The following is a 16128-nucleotide window of genomic DNA, read 5'->3' on the forward strand; positions in this document are numbered from 1 at the left end:
TTTCTTTCTTTCCCTCTATGGAATATTAACTTATTAAGTTTTTGGTTTATACTGGCTTTTGGCCTTCTTCACAGCATGAATAGCCTAGTTCCTGATCTCAGTCACTGAAGTTCTCAAAGCCTTTTTCTCCTAATAAAAATATTTCCTTCTGTGTTTGTGAAAGCATGGCCAAGTGGCCACTTAACTAACTCTGGGAAAAAAAAGCAGTACAAACTGCCCTTAGTCTTTGACTGAAAGGCAAGGGTTTTTTCTCAGCCTTTTAGCTCTTCTCTTAACCAGGCCAAGTGTTTTTTGAGGCACAGACATCAGAACTGGACTTAATTTCACCAAAAAGTTTTGACTGACATCATATGCAGTGATGTCATGACACCACATCCCTGCATCAGGGCATGTTTCCTCAAAACCGGTGCAATTTTTCTGGGAAAAACCCCAAACGTGTAGAAGACATATATTTGTACCTGGCTGTAAGCTTTATTTGCCATATATTATTGCTATTTCTCCCTGATTTTAAGTTACTGAGAGGACAGCTGTAAACAACTACGTTAATGCAATACAATTAGTGGAGATTTCAGAGAATATTTACCAAACACCTATTCTAGCATAGGCCAGTAAGATGTGTTCAAAAGTCTGCCTCACTGCTGTTTGAGCTTTAATGGTGATACTTAAAGCTCTGAAAAGTTCTGATTTCTTTTTTTTTCATGTTTATGTTGTACTTGCCGTTCTCAACCCATGTAATCCTGTTCTTGCCCACCACCACAATTACAACCTGTAAGGGTATATGCTTGTTAGCTGATTTAAATTTGAACACCTCACTCAAATGCAGCATGAGATGAAATCCCTGGCAAAACCCCCACTGACTTCACTGGGAATGAGACCAACTGGAAGAACAGGGCTCCCGCGAGAGGCATGAATCACTGTCATTCCCATCCTGCTGAGTTTGTGAGAATGAAGATGAGATACTATTTGAAGGCCCTTCTACTTGTGTTTCACGTGACATGTCACTTCTTTTTTTGTTTTGCAAGATCATAAGAAAAGTTTCTTTACTATCTGCAAGTAACAAAACTGAAGAGGCTGGATGAGTCACTGGAGACAGTTTTGGGCCAGCCTGGCTTGCAGACTGCCGGTGTCAGGGAAGGTTCACCCGATTCTCCCCTTCCTGCTGCACAGCCATTCCTAAAATAACATGGCAGTGCTAAACATAGCCATGCCGGGCTCTTTTAATAAAAGACGATTCCTGTGGTGCACAAGCCACCACATTTGTCAAGATAAGCACATCAATATGAGATGTCGTATTAGCCTAGACAAAGAGATTGAACAGATAGCTTTGTCAAACACCAAGCAGAGGGGCTCATTCAAACTGACAAAGCAAGAAATTTAAACGTTGAACCTACAGTCTAGTATTAACACATTCCATCCTCTTCTGCTTTGGAAGAGTCTGCAACCAGTAAGCGAGTTCCTGTAAGTGATATAATACATTTATTCCTAATCTATAATAATTGTATTCCTGTCAATTCAAACCTCTGCTGCATTTTTCAAAACTCTGTAATGGCTGTTAGTGTGTTTCCGGTTATTCATATGGATCTATACAACTAGTGGATAGGGACCCTCCATAATGACATATGCATGCAGGGTATAACTAACACACAGAACAGGCATAACTAATTGCCATGCAGCCAGGTCACCAGTTATTCCTTGATCACTTTTCTTTTACTTACACATAAGGAAGTTTACTCTTAATCCTAAGGCAACAGACAAAGACACTGCAGCAGTGGGTCCCAGTGCCTCATCTCTCTAAATTTTGCCATGACTTTAAACTAATTCTTCAATTCCACATCAAAAATCACGCACACGGCTGCCCTATATATTATGGAATAAGTGAGATAGTGATAAACTAAAAACATGGCTCACAAGATTACTTCTTTGGAGAGAAAATATCTTGGGTTTTTTTTGTATTCCACATGCATACCTGTGTGTATGGGCCTCATCATCCTACATATGGCAGAGACCGAAGCTCTGGGGGTGGGGTTATCAACACAAATATTTTCCTTAAAATGCATTTACTTTTCAGAAAGACTTATGATCAACAAAGTTACTTAAAATAAGACAGGTTATTAGTGTGTGGGAGTAAAACTGGTAGACAGACTTTTCTTACACCGCTGGTGGTGTCCCTGTTGAGATGCAGTATTTACACAAAACCCCACATTAGGTGGGAAAAATCAGTTCAGCTTTGCACTACAGAGCTTTGACTGAATCAAGTCCTTTGGGGGAAGAAAAAAAGCCCTCCAGGAACTACCAGAGAGTAGGCATTTCTCGCTTGCCAGGAACCTGTAAGTTTAGCTTTTCCTTCAAACTTAGAGCCTTGTGGAGGATGCAGGAAGGATTCCCCTTGCAGGGCAGCTGCCCAGTCCCACACAGCTCCTCTGCCAGCCCACACCACGACCAGAGCTCAGAAATTACTCTTGACATGATTGTGGAAAGGGGGCAAGAAAGTTGTGGAGTTGATACTATCCTCTCTCAGGACTCCACCTGTAATGTACCCAAAGGAGATCTCCCTCCCCTCAAAACTGAAAAATAATGAAACCCGTGAAAATTTGCATTCAACATTTCCAGAGGAGATTCAATACACCTTAAAATATTCAGGAACAATTCAAATGCAAATACAGTATAATACTGTGTTGTTCATATTCTGCATCATTTTGCTTTAATGGGCTGATTGGAAGAAGACCTCTTCCAGTTCGTTTTCTGTGAGTTTAATAAACCAGGACTTTGAAACAGCTGGTAAATATATGAGGTGCTACATTTTCTTTAAAAGAAAACAGAGTTGTGAAGTCAAAGGCAAATTCAGTGGTATCTTCTATAAAATACCTTTTCACTTCCTGAACATTGCCTGTAGCTTTGCTAATTTATTGCCATGAAAATATTGTTACTACTTAATGCACTAGTACTTCTGTCAATAGGCAGCTTTCCCCAAGGCATATTTGAGAACGCTCTGCTAATCAGAGTTGATGCAGTTATTCTGAAGCAGCCAGGTCTTTAGAAAAAGGTTCATGTTTAATTCCAGTATAGGTGAGTGTTGCCGTTTCTTCTAAGCACAGTATTTTTAATTTGCTGAATTCACTTCTGCAGATATCTAGAGTGCTGATTACATTATCCAGCCCCAGCTTGAACCAGTGTATTTCAAAGCAGTATTGCTGGCATCTTTACCTCTTAACACTCAACTTATGTAAAATATTCCTCATTTTGTAGTGCAAAGGATTAAACAAAGACATAACCAGAACTACAAATCTGTGCTATATTATCAGCATGTAACTTAAAAAGAATGTGTTTGGGTGTTTAACCAGATACTAGCTTGGATCTGACATTTTACTTTTCTACATCTGCTTGAACTCTTGAGATTATGATCTCATGCATCTGAATTTTTAGTGTTTGTTTTCCCAGCATGCTGATAATCATGAAGAGCACAGTGAGTGACAATGAGGTCACATACATGTACATATGTCACAGTACAGTTTTATTCTCTCTAATAAATATTGAAATATACATGACTATAACTTTACTGAGGCTCAGCAAATCATCTTAATTGGTGTGGGATATTTAATGCATGTATGTTTGTAATGTACTTGCAATTCTCTGCAGATGAAAAATTGAATAAAGTTCTTCAAGAAACAGGTCAAGCCATTTATTTCAATTAGAAATAGTAATGAAATTCCAGTAAACTATTAAATGTCACTTAATCTATATTCAAGATAAATAGAGTACTAAATTTCTCTTGGCATGTTCCACAACAAGGTACCTTACTTGTCTTTATATTGACAAAATTGATGCTCCTCTGCTTTCTCTTCCACAGTGACATTTAGTAACTTTACTCCTGCTCAAACCCAGCATGGACATAATCCATTTTGGAATAACCCCACAAAGGCAAGAAGTGTTTTCATGTGGAGGTAATGGCTATACTTCTCAGATCCAGTTGGTTCAGGTTGGTGCTGCATTTTCCTCCATTCATCTTCACCGTAACACAGAGGGGCTGCTCATTTTGGTTTCCTTCTGCCATCAATTCATTCCCCAAAACTTCTACAGGGCAAAAGACTTTTAATAGTCTTTCTACATAGGGCATAATTCACTTCCTAATTAAAGACAGAATTATAACCCATAAAGACAAATTTTTTGAGCAGCTAGAAGTTTCGAGATTGCAAGATGTTTTACTTGACCATGGGCTCTTGTTTGAAGGGCATTAAATCCCATCACCTCCACAAGAAGCTTCTAAGGCATGTGAGACTCCTAAGGCTACTAGCCAGCAATAGCAAACTTGGTAGACAAACTAAAACACAAGGCTTTGAGTACTATGGAGCATTACCAACATGGAACAAAATCTGACTTCTGTAGAGTTCTCCTCAGTTACAGTTACATTCCTTGGTTTATACATGAAATACACACAGAATGCAATATGAGGAGGTGAGGCCTCATTCAAACTCTCCATGGAAATAATCAAGATGGCTTATGATAATTCTCTGTGTCTTATGATAATTCTCTGTGTCTGAAGTCACCTGCACACACAGCTTCAATTCCAAGTCTGCACATCCTTTAAGGGATTTATATTAAGCTCTGCTAAGTAGCTGTTAGCCATTTCTGCTGACTGTAATCAAACTAAGTTAAACTAAAATTTACCATAGCAGTACATTTCTATTCTGTCCACTCTTGTTCCACCTTTCATCTGAAACTAGAGTAAAAAGGAAGGATAGCAAAAGGATGCTTTTAACATCTCCACAGCCACATTCAATATTCATCTTTGATTTTTTGACACATTTACAGCTCAGCCAGCCAGCAAAAGGCTCTGAAGAAGCCAGAGGAGCAACATTTCCAGTTCTCAGGATTGTTTTAAAACACCAGAATTGCTTGAGAACTACATAACTGAACCCAAGAAGGATACTTCAGGAAACAAGTGAAATGCATATACACAGGTACACATGCACACATATATACACCAGCAGGCTCCTCCTTTCATAGATACTAATTTCCATTCATAGATATTAAGAAGAAAAGAAGATGGCATTCTCTACGTAAGCCATGAAGGGAAGTGGAAGACTAGGATGCAGCTCAGCATAACCAGAAATGCAAATAGATATCAAATAGGCCAGTGGCCTAGTGCCCCACTCCAGAATGTCCACATGACAAGGTAAATGGTCAATGTATAGAAAAAAAAGTGGTGAATGTATACAAAAAAAACTTGACACAAACTTCAGGTTGATTCTTTTATCCTGTGTACTGCAGAGAATACATTCAGTTTCTTTTGACATGCAGAAGCCTGTATGTTGTATGGCCTATATTAAAAATCTAATGCTTAAATTATACCCACAATTTTCTGAAGTTTCGCTTTGTTGTTTTTTTAGGTTTTGTTGCGGTTTTTTTTAAGAGACTCTGTTATAATATGGCTCTTTCCCAGATGAAAAAATACACTATTTCATCTTTCTTGCTCTAAACAACGTCCAATGAATAATGTACAGTGACGTGATCTTTTGCTATTCACTTTAAGCCATTTTGGAGATGGATTGCTACGGTGGGTGGCATTCAGAATAATGCATGTTGAGCAACACACTCAAATCTTGCCAACTTTATGGTTTCTTACAACATGCTACAATGTGAAGTGATTCACGCTGAGAAGAGAGAAAGTTTTTTGTTACTGTAAAAAATGGTGTTATATGCATTTATTATCCAAAATAAATACATTGACACCACAGCCTGAAATAAAACTAGGAAACTAAACTTTGTTTCTCTTTGTATTTCAACATATTACATTTAGATTTAAAACAATTAAAGCTGAGTGATGCTTTCTGTGTAAGGCAAGCTTGTCCTGACAGTTAATCCACATTATTATCAGACCCATCAAATTAAAATAAAGTGAGCTAAAGAAGAAATCAATGCCAAGGAGTTGAATTGCCTTGATGTCATATGCTGGCATCTTATAAATTTTATAATTCCTGTGGAAGAGTATCATAGAATCATTTAAGTTGGAATAGACCTTTCACACCATTAAGTCCATCCATTACCTAGCACTGTGAAGTCCACCACTAAACCATGTCCCAAAGTGCCACGTCTACACAACTTTAAAATACCACAGAGAGAAGGCAGAGGAACCACTTGGTAAGATTGAACTGGTAACTAAGAACACACACAAAGTCAAAAGGAAGGAGTGAAACATAGCTGTGGATGTGGGTAATGTGGTGCAGCTACACTGACAAGACAGAACTTCCATGGAATTTCTTTTATATCAGACATGTAATGGTAATTTCAGTCTAATGATGTGTTACTCCAAAAGGTGGGGGAAAAAAATCTCCCCAAAATGATGCAGTAACTTTTGGAAGATGCTGTACTTAGACTACATGTTCATGAATGCTAAATTTGAGATAATGTCTCTGACATTATCAGCCAGAAGTTTCAGAAAAAGGGAACAAATAAATATCTCAAACCAGACAACTGTGCTCTACTTGAGAAGTGACTGGGCCTCTGTCACTGAGACATTAAAAAATTGGTGTAGTGAAATTTACAGTTTTATTATCTGTACCTTCACAATGTTATACAAGTCGAATTTTATCCATTATCCTCACACCCAGGTCCCTGACAGCAGATAATACATTCTCAATTTTAATTCCTCACATTTCTGTAAACCCAGACTTGCAGCCCTCCCCATCACCTTGCTTCCACACATTCATAAGCATTTCAGAGAGAAAAAGTACCCGCAAGTTGAAGGTCAATTTCAACTGCTCAGTCTTTCTGAAAAATGAGACTTCAAATCATTGAAGAAAATACAGGCAACTTGGGTCATCAAACTACTCTGAAGCACTTCATTCCGAACTCTGAAGCCCCCAGGCATTATAATACCTTAGTTTCTTTCACAAATAATTTTTTCCTCCATGGTATTATTCATTTTATTCTATCATTTTACTTATTCTGTGTATTATGTTTCCAGCAGGAAACCTAACAAAAGTTTCAGACAAAACCATTTCTAACTTCCAAAACTGATGAATCTTACATTGCAACCTTTTCAAAAGATAAGAATTAGGTAAAACTGAGGTTTCATCAAACTTGAACAGACTCTTCTGAGATGTACCCTTTTCTGGTCTCTCAGCAGAGTGTGCATCCTGGAGATTGACTGACCTGTGCTGGAGCAGCTGATGAATAGTTTTGACATTTACCAGTCACTGCCATCTTCCAGCAAATAAATCCAGGCAACAGTTGGATTCAGCTGCTGGAGTTCTTCCTCCAGCCAGATGACCACTTGCTTCAGGAGGCATTTCACCAACAGAAATTGACCCTAAAACAGGACCACTAGCAAAAGATAAGAGAAGCCATCTCTCTTCAACAAAATGGAAAAGTTTCACAGAAAAAACAAACAAACGCCCAAACCATTAAGACCATCCTGTCAATTTCCACTTTACCATCTCAAACTAAACCACACTGAAAGAACTGGTTAGTGAAAAAAAAAGGGAGGCAAACCCAAAACACAGCATCATGCCATACCACCAATGCCAAGAAGTGCTGGTGGATCTGACCTTTGTTGGCCCCACTACTCTTCACACTTTGCTGGTGCTCAGTCCCTATCGTAATCTCCTCCGAAAAAGCCACTGGCACAACTGGAGACAGCACCAGTACACGTGCTGTACTGGTGGGACCAGGCCCTGCCGGACCTCTCATCTCCAGCCCAGCAGCCTCGCTGATCCTGCACACCCGACATCCACGGCTGCTCCTGGGCTGGCGGCCGGCATGGACCCTCTTACCTTGTTGGAGTAGGGGGGTTTGCTCAGGTTGATGCCGTCGCGGATGAGCTTGTCCCGGATCATGATCTTCAGCTTCAGCCTGGGGTACGCGACCAGCCCCCCGCCCCCGGCCGCCCCCCGCCGCCCGCTGGGCCGGGCCCTGGGGGCCGCCCCCCGCCGGGGCTCCTCCGGCCCACCCGCCCGGCGGGGGCAGCGCCCGGCGGGGGCGGGGGGCGGCGGCGGCGGCTCCAGGGTGAAGTAGAGCCCCGCCGCCCTCTCGTCCGCCTCCTTCAGCCGCCGCACGGCTTCGTGGATTCGGCGCCGGTGGTGGGGCACGGCCACGCCGATGGCATCCAGGTCCGGGTCGCCGATCTGCTTGCAGACCTCCAGGTCGTCGTAGCCATTATCGACGAAGGACTCCGCGTACTGGGGGAGCTGCAGGGTCTTCAGCCACTCGTAGACTATGTTGGTGCACATGCTGGCTCCAAAATAATGACTGCAACTTTCAGCACCGAAGCCAGCCTCCCCCTTTCCACTTTTCGCCAAAGGAAATAAAGCCACAAAAACTGCGATGCAAGTAGGAGGTCTCAAAATCAAGGTCAAGAAAACATCCACCAGGAAAAGAAAAAAAATCCTTAAAGCAGATCAGTAGGGCACCGCAAACACTGCTGAGCGAACCCCTCCTGCTTATCCCTCCTCCTGTTTTCTTACTACCAAGTACAGCCGCTTTCTGACGCCGGCGAAGAGAGGCTCGGACAAGAGAGAAGCAAGCTATAAGGGTGCATCCCCTAAAATCCCAGGTCGCTGCTGCACAACATCCACCCACTTTTCTCTGGAAGTAATTCGCAGTCACTGTCTTTTTTTTTCCTTTCTTCCTTTTAGTGTTAGTTTCTGTTTCTGCTTGTGTCTCACCTTCCTGCGCTCTGTCGCATGATGAATCTGTTTACTATAAGTAGCTGCTTTGGTACACGATGGTGTCGGGGGAGAGCCAAGCGCAGGATCCCGCACCCTCGCCCAGAGCGGGTAGGGGTGCCGGTGTGCAGTGCCCTCCTCTCCCGTGCCTCTCCCAGCAGCGGGCGCACACGGAGGCTTTTGCTTTCTAAAAGGAAAGGCTCTTTTCGGATTAGGAGCAAAACAGAGGGAAGAAAAAAAAAAAAAATCCCACTCACTTTTCCGAGTTACTTTCCCAGTTTTCCTTCATCCCCGTAATGCTGGTTAAATGCGCTTCGCTGGCAGCGAGACCAGAAACAGCTTTCCAACCCCACTTTCTCCGCGCTGATGCCGGCGGTGCCCTCCTGCCCAGCGGGGCACGCAGCCCTACGCCCGGCCCGCACAACTTTCCCCACGTTCCCCTATCTCCGCTGGCGCTCCCGCCGCTGTCCGCAGCCGCCCTGGGGAGGAGGCGGCGGCGGCGGGGCTGTGCGGGCGGCCGGCGCTTCGTGCATCCTCCGGCAGCGGCGGATGAGCCGATCTGCGGCAGGTCACCGGCGCTGCCCCCGCCTTCCCCGGATGCCGCCAGAGCGCTCCCTTCCCAGCCACCGGTACCCGGAGCGGTGCTCCCCGCCCGGATCCTCCTTCCCCTCTACCCGGAGGCGCCTGACGCGCCGCCCGCAGATCTCCTCCGGCTCCTCCCGGTGCGGCTTCTCCCCGTGCGGCTTCTCCCCGCTCCTCCTCCGCGCCCGCCACCCCGCTGCCAGCCCCCTGCCCCGGCTCTCCCCGAGGCCTTTCCAACTTTCCCCGCCGGCAGCCCGCGGTCTCTGCCGCCGGCCGCTCGCCTGCCCTGCCCGACCCTCCGGGGGCGCGGGGAGGCGGCGTGCAGCCGGCCGGGGGGCAAGGCAGCCTGGTCAGGCAGCACCTCGGGGCTGCCACCGCTCCGCGGGCTCTCCGGCGGGCTTGCCCGTCCCCGTTTTCCCCCGCAAGGGAACGCCAAGGGGGCACGGCCCGGGAGCTGCCCCCCAGCGCCCTTGGGACAGCCGGACCGACGGCAGCGCCGGCTGCCCCGCGGGGGCACCGAGCCTTTCGCGGTGGAAGAGGGACCCTTCGTGGGTCGGAGGGGCGCGGAGCGGCGCTGCCCCGGGAAGCGGCGAGGGCAGGCGGGAGGCGCCGGCCCCGCTCCCCCCGCGCCGCCGGGGCCGCCCGGGGCCGCTGAGGCGCCGCGCGCTGCCGCGAACGCCGGGCTCGCAGCGCCCCCGCCGGGCCGCCGCGGGAAGCGCCGCCGGCCCGGCCCGGCCCGGCCCTGCCGCCGCCCCCGGCTCCACTCGCCAACCCCCAGCGGGCTGAGGCGTGGACCCCCTGCCATTGTAATTTAAAACTTGCTTCAAACTTGTTTTCTTGCTAAGATCCCTCCCCATGCGGGCTGGGGGGAGCTGGGGAGAGGCGGTGGGACCAGCCTCCCACAGCTCCCTTTTGTAATTTGGCGGGTGGTTTATGCGTAGCGCGTTTCCTGAAGGACTTTTTTGAGCAGAGTTAGGCGCACGTTTGTCCTCAGGCTTCAGATAGTTCGCCACAGGATTACGCAGCACAGTGGCATTCTCACAGAGAGCATTGCACTGCAAGGTGGTTTGGAAAGGTTAGCTTCTTACCAGTGGTTAAAATGCAGCCTCTAGGTATAAAGCCTAGGGATCACAGGTTCGTCTGCTAGAGAGGGAGAAAAGGAGAAAAAGCATTTTACTCCTTTTAAAATCTCCTTCCGTCTTTTTTTTCTTTTTTTCCTTAATCTTATTTTCCTTCCAGACCACATAATACGTCAAACCCTCTTCTCAGCCCAGAGACAGATTGAAGCAGCAATTATCTTCTCTTCACAGACCTGGTGAAAGACTGACAGCACTTGCAAAATTAGCAAGGAGGTTCTGTGATCTAGAGCTGGAACTGATAGTATGAAAGGCAGGAAAAATTGACTGATGCAGGCCCTATTCATTGGTCTTACTGACAATACATACAGAATTATATAATTTTTATGTGCATTTTGGAAGGGTCTTGAAAGGCTTTTAAGGTATTGCAGATGTTATGATTCAGATCTGCTTGGTAAAAGGTTAAGACCCTTCTGATGGGACAGCAAGGGAAGTGTTGCACCCCCGTGGGACTGTGGAGTCTTGCCAGGTTACAACATTGTGAAACTCTCTGGTTGTTTGGCACTGATTTTAGTTTCACAAAATTAATTCACCTGTCAGCAAATATAGTAAAGTTTTATGTGACTTTGAAATATAAAAATAAACAACAATAAAAATAAAATATTATGTCCACCTTTAAGAAAGACAAACAGAAGTCCAGGAAACAAAAGACTGGTCTACCTCACCTCAACCCCCCAGGGAAAATCTGGGGCAAGTCTTTGTGAAGACTTACATGAAATTTTGGTGGGTAGTTAGGAATGTTCCTCAGGGGTTGATATTGGTGCCAGCTCTGTACAACACCTTCACTGATACTCCCAGTGACAAGGTGGAATACATACTTGGGGAGTTCCCAGACAACACCAAGTTGGGGGTGGGGGGGAGGGTATCAATATGTTGGGAAGGTAATTCAAGAGTAAAGAAGGAAGAAAATCAAAGAATGGCAGAGCAGAAAATGGAGGCATGTTTTGATTGGTAACAGCAAACTCAGTGTGAAGAAATCCTTTATGTGCTTTTTATTAAGTGCAGTGATATTATTCTGGAACCCTTAAAGTTGTTTATTTTTTCTACCTTCAAGACTTATTTGATTTTTGGCACATTAAGGAAGGAGCATGGGCATTTTCTCTGGATACCTGACTACTGTTCAGTGTTTTGAATCATACACTCATATAGTTGATGGCTGAAAAAAAACTAGACAAGAACACAAACACTTAGAAGAGTACTCACATAGTGGATGAATGTGAGGAAGACTCTGAAGTGAATACAATTCCATCAAGATATTTGTGAAGGCGTTCAGGTAGAACAGGAAACTCAGATTCACACATAGAATGAGTACCCCATGATTATGTTGCAAAGAATAATGTGCAATGAACGAGTGGAAGCTAATATTTCTGTGCTTTATTAAAAGAACAGAACCAGACTCTCAAATATTTTTCCACTAGGGCACAAGGTGAATAATTCACTAGAACTTCTCATACACAATGGCAAATGTTTGCAGAACCAGGCTATTAGTTTAGGTAAATAAAGCTATTTATTCTTGTGTGTAAAATGTTGTGATTATTTGACTGTGCGTGGTATACATTGGCAAAGAGTCCAGAGGGAAATAACAATGACTGTGAGAAAAGGTTTGAATATATCTAATGTCTTATCCAAACTGTTAATCCTAAAAAACATATAGAAGCATAACTCAGCATCCAAAGGAAGCTTTGCCCACGTAAATTCTGCAGAGAAATAAACTTAAAGCTTCAAAAACTAGCATACCTCATATGGATTCCCACAGCTGTACTAACTGTAATGGAAAGTACTATCTGTTAAGTGTTCTGGAGATTGACTTTTCCTCATTAAAAAATCAGATGACCATTATTTAAAGTACTCTTCCATAAAAGATTAGGAGCATTTCGATTGGAAAGGACCCCTGGGAGTCACCCAGTCCCATACCACTCAGAGCAGACCTAATTGCAAACTCCGATCAGGTTGCAGACAGGTTTGCCCCGTTGACTTCTGAAAATCTGCAGGGATGGAGGTTCCCCAGTCTTTCTGGGTGGTCTCTTCCAGCACTGAGCTACTCTCACCATGAGGAATTTCTTCCTCTTGTCTGGTCAAAGCAATTGTGACCTTTGTCTCATGAGCTTTTGCTGAGCACTTCTAAGAATGGTTTGGCTCTGTCTTCTCCATGGCTTTCCCCACAGGCAATGAAAGACTGCAACTTGGTTCCCTTTGCCTTTTCATCTGTAAGATAAACAAACCAAGTTTCCTAGCCTCTTCTCAGATTTTGTCAGCAGACAAAAATTTGAAAACATGATGCTTGTGAGGTATGTAAGTAGATGTTTTATCACAGAAAAGACAAACAAAAAAAGGAGACTAATGAGAACATTGTAATCAGGAATTTATATGAAACTTAAATGTAAAAATAGAACTGTTTACAAAACAGATTTATCACTTAGAATTTTATATAAACAAAACAATGTTTTAATTATAAAGGAAACTTTAAAATATACAAAAACATGACCCTGCTCTAAATTTACTCACTGTGTTTGTAATAGCTTAATGCTCACTGAGACTATACAACAGGGAATGTGAAAGAATCTAGCTGAAAATAGCCATTTTTCTTTGTTGTGAATATAAAATTAATTTGCATTTGAGAGTGCATTTGAAACAGAACAGCTACTTTATTTACTGTGATTCTCCTTTTCCATAAAAACTTACAGGCATTAATTTCAGTTCACTTTTTAATGAAATAGATAAAGAAACTGAATTGTATTGGGAATAAATATCCAAGTCAAGGCTACTGTTTTCATCAGACCAAGTTCTGTAACAAGAATTCAGTCTAAAACTTATCCTCTTTTTCCTTAGTAACAGAAGGAAAAAGTATAAGGGCCCAACTTCTTCCACAGACTAATTACAGTCAACTTCGAACACTTTATTTTTGATGTTGCAGTCAATGAGAAGGTAAATGGGCTTGCACAAGTCTTACCTTCTTAGCCTATTTTAACAAAGACTCCATCCTGAAAGAAAACAGAATTATCCTAAACCAAAACAAAAATATACTTTATTCCTAAAAATATATTGTAACTGCTATTTTACCAGCTGCTGGCAGAGATCTATTTACATAAAGCAGTGGTTCCCTATAATAATTCAGGGTGGGTTTGTCTTTACAAACATAAACCACTGACCAACTCTCATTGCTACTAGCTTTGAGCCAGAAGGTAGCGCTGATATGGTGTGTACATGGTTGAATTTTACCCAAACTCAAAACTTTTTGCTTCACACTGAATGCTTTTTAAGAGAACTGCTTATTGTAGGTAAATATAAGTAGAAATCCTAAATTATTAGTAATAGTTGCATTCTTACTACTCCATAAGTTGTGGAAGTCCCTAAAAATACCAGCTGAATATCAGCACAGTGGATAGAAAACTAATAAATATTTATACCCCCACCATTTACAATCTAGTGCTTCCATATGATAGTGTCTGGAAATCATGACGAAGAAAAAGCTTAAAGCTTTGCTCTCTTGGTCATTTATTTCTGTTTCCTTTTTTCTATGAAGTTCCACTTACTCTTCTTCATCAAGAAGGGGTTGTTCATCAGACACATGCACAACTCATGAAACAACAATGTTTATGAAGCTTTCAAGCTGGATTTTTTTTTCCAGTGAGAAATTTAATTTAAAGCATTAGCTAATGCCTAACAAAACTGAACTCACAGTCAGTATAGTCAGATGCCTTGAACAAACATGTTGTGAAAAATCCACAAACATCAAGCACCAGGTTTCCAGGAAACCAAAGGGAAGAAAAGGATTTAATAAAATGGGCAAAAATGAATCCATCATTTCTAGCTAGCCTGTGCAACTTGCCCTAATACTTCTGGCACTAGCTGTAATTACCTGCTGTAGTTATTGTGAAAGAGAAAGCATATGTCAGGAAAGGGGAAAACCCTTCAACCGTCCAGAAATTATCCTCTGCCTTCCAAAAGGGTCCTCCGGCATCCTAGAACCTCAAGGTGGTATTCTGACCCCGGGGGATACTAGGGAAAAGCCCCTGCCATTCAGTTCAGACCAGCTGAGCCTTCTGTGTGCTCCCAGAGCAGTGTCACCCGTTCGTCCTACAGAGCTTCATCAGAGCTGCTCTCTTACAGATATGTCCTAGTTTCTCCCATGTTTGTTTTTACTCTGTCTCTCTTCAGCAACATACACGCAAAGGCCCAGATTTATGAAGTATTTAGGGGAAGATAGATAATACTATATAATAATATAATACATAACATATATAATATATATTATATATAATAATAATATATATACTATAATTATATACTATAATACTAGAAAATTACTCAAAACCCAGACTCTCTTAAGTAAATATGTATTATAACAATAAGTCCTTAAACTTCTTTCTGTTATGAACGTAGCTGATGGTAAAGACTGACTGTTCCTATTACCTGCTGACATATGTTCAGGTTCCCTTATTCCATGGGCTCTTTCTCTGACTACTTCATTCTTCCATCCTTCCTCCATGTCTATTATCCCAATAAATTTTCTGCAATTCTCTCTGCCTCAAGGACTGCATTATTTCACCATCTCCTATTTCCACAATTCCTCCCCTTTTCCTTTACAACATCCCTTCTGAATGGCTTTTTTGTTCACACTTCTCACTTTCAGTTATTTTCTCCTTCTCTTGCTATGTCCAGATCTAATTCTTTCCCCCTATACCTCCAACAAAAATAGTTAAGTTGGAAAATTTCCTTGTAATTTTTTTCCTGTTCATATACTTATTTTTTACTTAGGCACCTGCTACCTAGACAGAATATCAAGCTAGAGGGACTTCTTGTCTGATTCAGCGTGGCCATTGCTAGGTGTGGTTTTCGTGAAGGGTGAAAGCACCATCCTAGCTTTGCCTTTCTCTCTTGAGCTCAGCTACTGTAGATGTTATAAACACAGAGAGCTTCCTAAGTGGCACTTCAAACACAAGGTGTTAAAGCAGGAGCCGTGGAAGGTGGAAATCAGCAAAAGCAAAGAAGCAAATACTTATTCTATTTCTTGAGGGTCATCGAACATAAAGTGCTTCCTCACAGGAAGAAGGCAAGATTATTATCCAGGTGACTATCAGGTAAAAATTACTGGAATGAAGCAGTACTGCAGGTTAGCAGTCAGGATTTGTCCTCTTTCCATCACATCAGCAGGATGGACCGTAAGTCCTAGAGGAAGAGAAGGAACCTGCTGGCATGAAAACATGGGCCAAGTATGTTAGACCATCTGAAACAGCTAAGGATTTGTCTCCTGGCTTTGAAATAAAGAGTCCTAATACTGTGAAGAACCTCCACCAAAAAATTAGAAAGCTCCCACTGTGGCATTTCAAAACAAAGGCAGGATAAAGTGTTTGGATTTATGCAAAAGCTTTTCTCCAAATAATCAATGTTTGAAAGAATCAAATATTTCCTTAATTCCCCCCAGACATCCCCATTCTGGATGAGTAATGAGAAATTAATCATCCTGTCAAAATAAATGCTGTGAGACCTTTTAGTCATGCTCACCCCTCTCTCCGTAATAGATTTTTGTCAGTCATTCAACTAGGTGTCCCAGAAGACAGCACTGCATCTCAGCTCCTGCCTTTTGTATGGTCTTTTTTTTTTTCTGTCTGGGACTAATTCCGACATTCCTTGATATGTCAGGAGTCAATCACGCATCACAGGAGCCCGACCCATCACACCCTCCTTGCCTCCACTGACTGCCACAGCACTACCCAGCACCAGCCCTTCATTAACTCTGTGTTGAT

The 16128-nt window shown here is 42.9% G+C and overlaps 1 protein-coding gene across 3 annotated transcripts in view; it reads right to left on the reverse strand.

Moving 5' to 3' along the window:
• Positions 1–9282, reverse strand: part of SASH1 (SAM and SH3 domain containing 1) — a 535562-nt gene extending 526280 nt beyond the window's left edge. For all 3 annotated transcript variants that reach the window (XM_069010408.1, XM_069010410.1, XM_069010406.1), the window contains exon 1: positions 7773–9282. In XM_069010408.1, coding sequence (XP_068866509.1) covers positions 7773–8228 — 456 coding nt within the window. In that variant the 5' untranslated portion in view covers positions 8229–9282. The remainder of the gene's footprint in view (positions 1–7772) is intronic.
• Positions 9283–16128: the final 6846 nt, after the last annotated feature.

The sequence above is a fragment of the Aphelocoma coerulescens genome, chromosome 3, assembly GCF_041296385.1.
Source record: "Aphelocoma coerulescens isolate FSJ_1873_10779 chromosome 3, UR_Acoe_1.0, whole genome shotgun sequence".
Lineage (NCBI taxonomy): Eukaryota > Metazoa > Chordata > Aves > Passeriformes > Corvidae > Aphelocoma > Aphelocoma coerulescens.